This window comes from Simochromis diagramma, unplaced genomic scaffold (assembly GCF_900408965.1).
Source record: "Simochromis diagramma unplaced genomic scaffold, fSimDia1.1 OVJJ01000567.1, whole genome shotgun sequence".
Classification (NCBI taxonomy): domain Eukaryota; kingdom Metazoa; phylum Chordata; class Actinopteri; order Cichliformes; family Cichlidae; genus Simochromis; species Simochromis diagramma.
Window position 1 is genome coordinate 33,768 of NW_024386973.1, and position 10,000 is coordinate 43,767.

At 44.6% G+C, this 10,000-nt stretch overlaps 1 protein-coding gene across 1 annotated transcript in view; it reads left to right on the plus strand.

Annotated features, from left to right (window-relative positions):
* Window positions 1-944: 944 nt before the first annotated feature.
* The window catches only part of LOC120738308 (dynein heavy chain 5, axonemal-like), a 59,286-nt gene continuing 50,230 nt past the window's right edge, over window positions 945-10,000 (plus strand). Inside the window, exons 1-10 of the mRNA XM_040039496.1 lie at window positions 945-2,046; window positions 2,410-2,510; window positions 4,441-4,629; window positions 4,697-4,771; window positions 4,888-4,977; window positions 7,799-7,870; window positions 7,996-8,100; window positions 8,804-8,990; window positions 9,206-9,371; window positions 9,795-9,801. Coding sequence (XP_039895430.1) covers window positions 1,821-2,046; window positions 2,410-2,510; window positions 4,441-4,629; window positions 4,697-4,771; window positions 4,888-4,977; window positions 7,799-7,870; window positions 7,996-8,100; window positions 8,804-8,990; window positions 9,206-9,371; window positions 9,795-9,801 — 1,218 coding nt within the window. The 5' untranslated portion in view covers window positions 945-1,820. The remainder of the gene's footprint in view (window positions 2,047-2,409; window positions 2,511-4,440; window positions 4,630-4,696; window positions 4,772-4,887; window positions 4,978-7,798; window positions 7,871-7,995; window positions 8,101-8,803; window positions 8,991-9,205; window positions 9,372-9,794; window positions 9,802-10,000) is intronic.

Here is a 10,000-nt window from a genome sequence, read left to right on the forward strand (position 1 = left end):
TGGAGCTGTGACCATGAATCTCAAAGACCACTGACAGTGTCATTGTGATCTTCATGTGACGTGTTTTTAAACTGCACTTTAGTTCTGAAAGTGCATCTCGTTAAAACCTGGACTCTGATTAGATGCTGAGCAGGACATTGGATGGACTGAAGCAGAGTCTGGGACCTCAGTAATTATTAGTGCACAAACCAGCAAATATGTGAAGCTCCGTTAATGCTGAACCACATCTACAGGTTGAAGAGCAACACCTCAGGTTATGTGGGACCAGCGTCAGTTTCCACCAATATAACTGAAGCTGTTTTATTCCTGTAATGCTGGAATAACCTATTGAATCACATGATCAGTGTTTACAATCTGTTTACTGAGGTTTAAACTCTCCTCTGTGCTTCTGCTTTGAGCAGCACGTTGTGCTTCTCCCTGTTTAAATAAAGTTTTGCTGCCTGCTTTCTTATGCTGGAGTTTGAATTCAGAGATCAGGAACTTAGAAAACTGATGGACAGCAGGGCAATAAGGGGAAGTGGAGACAGGTGGGAGAACAAGACACAGGTGAACTAAATCACAGCAAACAAGACAAGGGAAACAAAAGCAAAGCCCGAGGACGACAACTCACCAAAATAAAGCAGGAAATGTGAAAACTGAGACAGACACATGAACAAAATTAATACAAGAGACTTGACCCGAGAGGGAGAAACACTGAGAGAGGAATAAACTCTAAAGTAGCAGCGAACCAGGAACAAACCAAATATACATGAAACCGTCTAAAACCTGGATTCAAAGAGATTCTTTAAACAAACAAGAGAAAGTCAGGACACATCGAGGCAGCTGAGTTTTATATTGTTTTGTCTCATTGTGGTCTCTTTTCCTTATACACACATATATAATAATAATATATAAAAAGACATAAAAATAAACAGTATATATATATATATATATATATATATACTGTGTATTTTTATGTCTTTTTGAATCTTCAACATCATTGGAAATGATTTCAGTGGCTGAAATAAATGAATTAACAGCCACAGAGCAGGCAGCTTTGTTGTGTGTTTGGTTGCAGAGTCACTAAGAAACACACACAATCCCCCGGCCTGGGTTACCATGGAGACAGTCAAACTTTCAGTCACTTCCTGTTTCCACTGTTAGTCTGACTTCACTGGTTGGTCCCAGAGTATCAGAGACTCGTCCTCAGACAGACGCACACAGGTGAGTCAGCACAGGTATTATAACCCTGCTGGTTTCTGATCTGATGAAACATCGTCTCATTATTATTACTGAGTCTTGTTTTTATTTGGGAGCTTTATTAACACCACATTTATCTTTATCTGTGGTCTTATGATAGATGATGGCAGCACAGTTTCACAGAAAGATGATACCATCAGTCAAATGTAAGAAAAAAGGAAATTATTGGAATGAAATGTTTACATTAAACATTAAAAAGGAGAAAAAGCTTTGTGTAAAATCTCTTCTTATTTAAAAACTAGCAGCTTTCATTGGTAGCAGGTGAGAAACACGTGGCTGTGTGAATAAAGGAGTTCAGCACATGTGCATCAGAGCACACAGCAGGGGTAACCTGGACATCTGTGAAGGTTATTAATGCACAACTATAGCTGCAGGTTTAAGAGCAGCGCGTGCTGCAGTCAGAACTGTTACCCAATGAAAAGATCTGCAGCTTCATGAAGCAGCTGAAAGATCAAACAGTCCAACATTTACAAAGTGCTGTTAGAGGTCCAGCTGAAGCAGTGCAGATATGCTCCTGTCCCACATTCAGTCCAAATGAATGAGCTTTAAAAATTACTGAGAATATTTGAATTGTGACTCAGATGGCAGATCCAGGCTCTCAGCCTCCAGCTGAAACTTCCAGTCCTCCCCCAGCCAGAAGCTCTGATGCTGGGCTGAGAGACTTTGATCCTTCCCTGGATCCAGAAGTCCAGGAGGGAGAAGGAGAACAGGACCTCCTTCCTGATCTGCAGAGGCCTGAGGGAAAGAAAGATGGAGCAGACAAAGCTTTGAACAAATCCAAACCTCCTGAGCTTCACCTCCACAAAGGTGCAGACACTGATGCACAGATTCACATGTGACACCTGCAGCGTCCAGCTTGTGCCGCTGACATTATCTCCACTCTGATACAAGCCTCATTCACTCGCTCACACACGTTCATACAATCACCTTTTCCTCACAGTCACACACATGAATGTAATGAGGGGAACTCGGGTTCACTGTCGTTCCTCAGGATCCTTTGATATGCAGGCTGGAGGCTCTGTGGATGAAACACCGACTGTCTGAAGCACTCTGAAGTGTTCATGATGGACTTCATCCTGATTGACTCTACAATACTTGTTACAGGCCTTTTATATGGAATAATATTCTTTTCCATTAAAGCTCTGAACATTCTCACTCTTTCTGGACCAGGTGTGACAGGTGAAGGACACCGGCCAATAGGAGGACAGAAGCTGAGAGCCATTAGTCACATGACTTCAGCTGCTGCTGCCTCACCAACCACTGGTCCCTCGGTGAGTCTAGAGTTCCAGCAGTGACCACAGGAAGTGCACACGTGTGATCTAAAGCTACATGTGGGCCTGTGACCATCAGGCTTCTCACTGTGGTAGACGGGTTTGTGAGTCCCTGTGATGCTGGGAGTGTCCAGGACAGGCGCTCCTGATCGGGTCTCTCATGGAAAGCTGGTCCCAGGAATTCCTGGAAAATTCCTCCACAAAAGAGAACTGGGAACATAAGTGCAGAGTGACAGAGGTGCTCAGCAATCCTGCTGTTATATGGGAATAGAACCAGAATAGTCGGCAACCACTTGAGTTAAGTTAGCGAAAGAGACTCAGACTGACTTCATCATGTTGGCAACGTGTCTGCATTGATAAATTCCAGTTATTCACAAATCAGAGAATAATTCCAGTCGTTCAGAGACAGATTGTGATTGTTTGGAGGATGTAATGGTTTCCTTCAGGGAGCGTGTTGGACGCTCAGTGTCCGGGTAATTAGCTGGCTGATGCAACTACTTAGAATCAGTTTGTGAATATGAAGAAAATTAGTGCAGTCACTGGACAAACTCTGATTCTTCCTAGTTTCACTCTTGTTTCAGTCCAGTGTGACTGAGGTGGTAAAAAATGATCTGACTTTTAGCCACACAGCTGTCTGCTAGAGGAAAAGCCTTTGTGCACAACTTTCTTGAAGGCAAACGGCACCATGTTCACTGCAGCTGCAGCAAACACAGCAAAGAGTGAAAGTTGGACTGAGAATGTTGTGACTGTTTCATGAGAAAGAGCAGGGAAACAAGCATCACACACCCAGACACAGTGCTGGGATTAGAATTAGACTTTAGAGCCAAATGTAGGACAAAAGCTTTAATATGAAAGAGGAAAACCCAACAACAGCCAGAGCATGAAGCTCAAAACTGTACCAACCACCAAGAAAGCTGACAGGCCTGTGACACGTCGGAGACGCCGTTCAGATCAGAAAGAAGTTGGTTTATTGACAACATGTAAAAAACCAAAAGAATCAACCTTCAGTTTAGAGCGAGTAGACCAATCAGGCACAGCAGCAGCTCTAGAATAAGCAACAGTTTGATGTATTACAAACAACCTTTCATATACACACATACATGTGGCTCATATGCTGTTTAAAAAGGGCTCAAAGACCCAACAGATTACACAAAGTACAAAAACACTTTCATTCAGACAACAGTCAGCTGTGCACGAGACAGAGAGCCGACTACAGTTAGTAACATGGACTCACTTTGTTTCAGACACGACACAAAGTAACACAAAGTAACACAAAGTAACACAAAGAGCAGAAACATCAACAAGGAGGAAGAGCAGCAGCAACTCTCCATGAGCTGTGAGGCTAACAGCCACCCACACTTCCTGTGATGCATAATGAAAACAACATTAACCTGAAGGATGATAACAACAGAAATAAGTCTAAGCTAACGTTACACAGCGCTCACACAGCGCTGACTGTACAGGCCTCACACAGCTAAGACCTGCATCCACAACACCTTATCCTACTGAACACAAACAAGTTAATGATATCTGAGCGATCCAGGCAAGGCTTCCAGGAAGGTGAGCATCCACAGACAGCTCTACAACAGCATCAGTCAGCAACAATGTTACTGATCACCGACTCTTTCATCCTTTATACTCAATCAAAAAGTGCTGTGTTCACATTTGTTTCTGCTGAAATCCAGAGACTGAAAATGTTTTAAAGTTTGAATAAAGTGACTGAACTTCTCACGAGTCCAGCCGTGAGGAACACCTCCCCCCATGACACATCACAGGAGAACGTCTCAGTGGAGGGGGGACAGTAGCTCAGTTTAGGCCGTCGCACTCAGAATCGATGCTCCAGTCAGGGTCAAACGTGGTCCTCAGAAACCTGCAGATGTTTGGCTCTCACTGGTCTCTGCGTCTGTAGACTGAGCTGATGTTTCTCCAGGTGTCTGGTAAAAGGACGATGCTGCTGTCCAATGAGACGAGGAGAGAAGTAGCCAAACAGGCGAGAGCCGTGAAGGAGGAACGGCGGGCAGCTCTGGATGCCCGACATAAATACCTGATGAGCAGGCTGGCAGACGCCGGCAGCCTGGAGGAGGCGGCGGTGGAAGATGCCATCGTCTCTGATGACAGAGTAAGTTCAGAGACGTGATCCTTCCTCAGAGTTGAACCTTTGAGTCATTAATGTCTGATTCTTCCAGTTCAGTCTGATCCATGAATTCTTTGCTGCAAACGGATCCAAGAAGCTGATTTTCTTCTATCAGGATGTCAAACAGGTAACTTTGATCACATTTCAATGACGGACACATGAAGGTCTGACCGCTCTTCATAATCTGCTGGTTGTTGCAGCGTACTTTGTATTCATATCTTTTAATATCTGCCTTTCTCCCAGAGTCTGTCCTCCCGTCAGTCTTCCTTTGTGGACGCATCAAACTCAGCTGTGGCTCAGAGGAAACTCTTCCTCACTACGGGGAACTCTGAGGTTGGCTTCAGCTTTTTATGCTTAGTTAATGTGAGAATCACAGAAAAATGCTGATATGAGTGGAAGGTTCTGCTGGGAAATTGGCAAAGAGCAGATTATTGAACAGCGAGGCAGACAGTTCGTTTCAGTGATGCCAGTTTATTAGAAACGAGGACCGTGAGGCTGCTGGAAGTCAGGACGGCCGTTCTCTGGATAAACCTGACAGCTGAGGTGGAGAGCAGGATTTATCCACAGACGGCTTCTTCCAAGCAAATGTCCTGAACACACCTGAGCTGAGCTGTTACACAGAAACTGTCTTAAAGCACGAGCCTGGATCAGACTCGAGCACACAGAGCTGTGTGACGTCACATTGATCCACCTCTCGGGGTTTTTGTGTTCTGATGTATCTGATTTCTCTTTAAGCTCCAAACAATCCCGAGCCTACGATTCATCATCGTCCTGTTCAGAGACGATGAGCCTGAGCGTGTTTGTGTTTCCATGGATCAAACTGTGCTGCTTTGTTTGGTTAACGAGGTGATTAAAGTCTGTGAGCAAACACTGGATGACTGACAGCTGCAGGCTGAACATCAGGAGGTCGAGAGGCCGAAGTCTGAGGAGCTCAGAGCTCCACAAACACTTATTCACAGAAAAAAAGGACTACAAACATGGAGGAGCAGCAACATGAGCTAAAGGCTACATGCTAATAACATTTCCCCTGGATGTGGTTTTAACAGGATCATGAATGATGAAGTATTTAAAGTCAGTTCCAGCCTGAGTCGGTGCCGTGTTGGCAGCTCTGATATGCAGAAACGTTCAAACATGGCACAGGAATAAAAACACTCCTGTGACGTCAGAGTTTATGAATGATGACAAACTGCTGCTTGCTTTTAGAAACTTTGTTGATGCTTCAAATGATCAGGAAACAAAAGCTGAATAGATCCACTTCAAACAGGAGAAGCTTCCCAGTTTGCATCAGCTGGGAAACTCGCTCATATCCAGTGTTGGGCCAGTTACTTTCAAACAGTCATTAAACATTCATTAAGTCATTAATTATAGTTACTACTTACTTATTCAAAAAAGTAACTTAGTAACTGAGCTACAAGGTTGTAGATGTAATCAATTACTAGGAAAAGTAACTATTGTGTTACTTTAAAAGTAGCCTCTGGGCTCCAGGGTATAATCGGCCATTGTGAACTCCTTTTGTCAGGGTCCTGGGTCGCAGCATTTTGTGTTTCCTTTTGGTTTCATCTTGTGTTTGGTGTTTATTCTGAGTTTGTGTTCGTTCTTAGGGTTCGGTTCTTATGTTTAGTGCTTCGTGTTTCCTCAGCCCTGCCTGTGTCTGTCCTCTGTGCTCTGTTCCTGTCCTTGTGTTGGAAAACAGTCTGTGTCTTTCCTGTTTTACTTTGAAGGTTCGTGTCTCGTCTCGTGGTTCAGCTGTGCTCCCCTCCTGTGTGTCATCCCCTCATTACCTGCTGTGTATTTATAGTGTGTGTCTGCATGACTCTGTGTGTCTCCGTGTCCATCGGTGTGTCTCCACGTCTCTCCACGTCTCTCTGCCTTCTTCGTGTCATCTCTGTGTTTCCCTGCTGCCCTCATGTTTCCTGCTGTGTCTGTTAGTTTGTCCCAGTTTAGCTTGATGTTCGCTTCTTCCCTCACCTTTGTTATTGTCACTGTAAATAAATCTCCACTCGCATCTCCACCGCCGTCTGCATCTCGGGTCCTCGTTCATTCCACCGCACGACTGCTGCCCCAGCCGTGACAGCTGCTGATGTTTCCTCCACATTTACCTTTAAAAACTATTTACTTTGCCTTGTTTGGTCTCATTGTTTTCAGCACAACCTCACATGTCTGAATCTACACGTATGTTTTCATTTTGACAAACTGTGTTAACACAACTGATCTAAAATCAGACAGAAAACATAAAAAATTATTTTTACTGTAACAACCACGAACATGTTTAACGAATCATTTTCACAACTTTAAATATAAATGTGAAAATTATGCACACAAGTTTTGCAAACAACAAAGTTATTTGCAGCCATTTACCTTTTACCCTTTTTTTTTAATAACCATTAAACTGTTTCCAGAACAATCAGCTGTTCTGCATTCAATAAGACGCCACAAATTATTTGTGCGACTCCAAAATAATCATTTGTGTCCAGTATAAAGGAGAAGATCACAGCCTGATAGCTGCAGGTCTGACAGCAGCTCATAAGCAGAGAGGTCTCGCTGCTGTCCTCAGACAGTCAACATGAAACTATTGAGGAACAAACAGGTGTTTATATTGTTCATCATGACTCTGGTTTTTCTGGCCCATCAACACAGTTTATAAACTGGTATATGTCACCTTGTTGCTTTGTCTGTAAGTGGTCATGTGATTGACCACGACTCCTTTATTCTTCCTCGGTCAAACAGCAGCACTCGTGTGATTGTTTTGCCCCCTGAGCTCCAGCTGTTGTGCCAAAAAGTGATGGTCTGTCTGCGGGAGCGCACAGCTGCTTAAAGCTGCAGCGCCCAGATTACTTACAGCTACTTCCTGCTGGAAGCTGAACACAGCTTCAACCGTCTGTTTGTTGAAAAATAGTAACGCGACCGCATTTTCTTGTTAGTAACTGTAACGGCGTTGTAACAATAGGAGTAGTAAATAGATTACTCGTTACTGAAAAAAGTAGCGCCGTTACTCCCATCACTGGTAACGAGCAGCCTGCAGAGCTCTCCCCGTCTTTAAAGCCCATGAAAGGTTTTCCTTTGCTTGGTGAACTTTGGTGACAGAGTGCAGAGGAAGTGCTCTGTCTGCGTCACGTTAAAGGAACCTGAACTCCATCATGTTCTGTGTTTCCAGCCTTTACTGGGGAAATGTCTGTTCTTCCTGAGAACCACTGAGAAGGCCATAACCACCGCTAACATGCAGCAGGTCAGTAACTGGTCTGGGTCACCTCCTCACCTGCAACTTTAACAAACTGCACAGACCTCATTGGTTGACTGTGACGTGGGTGCAGCCAATCATTCTGATCTTCTGGTGCAACCTGATGTTTCCAGGAAGTGAACTTTGGCGTGTTGGACTGCAGCGGCGGCGGCGGCGTCCTGAACAGTCTGGAAACTCTGCTGACTCACATCATGTTACCTGCTCTCAGGTCGCAGCAGGTAAAACACCTCCATCCATTCAGGCTTTCACTGAGCACAAGAAGGGAGATGTTTTAAGCTTCCAGTGATCACATGACGCCATATATGAAGACTTTGTTGATGGTGGGAAGGAAGAACTCTCTTTAAACAGGAAGAGACTGAAAGCAAAGAAAGGGGCAGGGAGGGGCAGCCATGAGGGGTCAATCCTGTGAAGAGAAGCCAGTGTAGGAGAAATCTGCTGTTTCTAGTCCCTGTCAGGACTCTTGCTGCAGCATTTTGGATCAGCTGAAGGCTTTTCAGGGAGTTTTTAGGACTTCCTGATAATAATGAATTACAGTCGTCCAGCCTGGAAGTAATAAATGCATGAACTAGTTTTTCAGCGTCACTCTGAGACAGGATATTTCTAACTTTAGAGATGTTGCACAAATGGAAGAAAGCAGTCTTACATATTTGTTTAATATGTACATTGAAGGACATGTCCTGGTCAAACATGACTCCAAGGTTCCTCACAGTGTTACTGGAGGCCACACCTTGGGCTTATCTGTACCTGCTGGTTTCTCTTTGTGGGGTTTGACTGTAGGGCAGCTGTTACATAAAGATCCATGAAAAGTCTTATTTGTGTGCAGTGCTCCTCCTGATGCTTTTGGCTGTGAATAAGGTAAAAGGTGAAACAGGAAACACATTAACCTTTGTTGTTATTGCTGACCTTTGACCCTGTGCCCAGTCGTGGGGCTCTGTGCAGGACGGCGCCTCGTGTCCACACGTCCGGTCCTTCCTGTCCTCGGTGGATCAGTTCGTCAGTAATCTGAGCTCAGCCCGACTGAACATGGAGAGAAAGTTCCAGCTGCAGCACGTGGAGCTTCCTGACGCCATCAGCCAGCTGAGCAGCCCTGCAGACTACAGAGCAGCAGGTATGAAGCTCAAGCTGTTCACATCTCACACAAACAATAAGACTGTTGGAAATACAGGAAACATCGTTTAAAGCTTTAAAAATCGACTCTCAGGTAAATCAAACCAGTTTATCTGTGGAAGCTGAAGGAAGCATCTGACCTGAGACGATGGCTTCTTTGAAATAATGAGTCCGTGTTCACGTGTGTTCAGAGGAACTCGTGTGTTTCGCTCTCAGCCAATAACAGTGAGCTGGTGGAGCGTCTGGAGGAGGCGTTGACCCTGTGGACCAATCAAATCAAGCAGGTGCTGACGGAGAGCGAGCAGATGAGGAAAGAGGCCGACGACGTCGGGCCGTCGGCCGAGCTGGAGCACTGGAAGAGCCGCACGGTGACCTTCAACAGGTAGACGCGTCCTCTCAGCTGGATCTCCTGTAGCGTCAGCATTTACAGGTTTCACTTTAAACTCCGTTTATCAAACATGATCTGACGTCTGTGGACAGAAGCTCCTCAGACCTGCGACAGTTTAGTCTCCACTCTGAGACTTCAGGACAAAACCACTTTTACACAATATAACTTTCTGTTCTTTCTCTTTCTGCTCTTTGAAGTTGAAATGTTCCAAAATATTCACGTGTTTGTTTGTTTGTTTAATAGTTTTTAACCCTTTCATGCATGAATTATGACGACATCAATCAGGATTCTTTCTTTAGTATTTTTATTCATCTTTAGGGATGAAAAAAGATTTTTGAACTTCATTTTTTCAAACATGTATTTTTTCCATCTTGGTTTGAAGAAATGTTTTGTGCACATACACTGGCTGACCAGTAGGTGGCAGGTACGGAGCGACACATCAGAGTCCAATGTAGAGTTTATGTGCAAGCACGACATCAACACTGACACGAATACAAGCAAACAGGCTTTGAACAGCTGTAAACTGTGTGTGTGTGTGTGTGTGTGTGTGTGTGCGCGTGTGTGTGTGTGTGTGTGTGTGCGTGCGTGTGTGTGTGTGTGTGCGTGCGCGCGCGCGCGCGCGC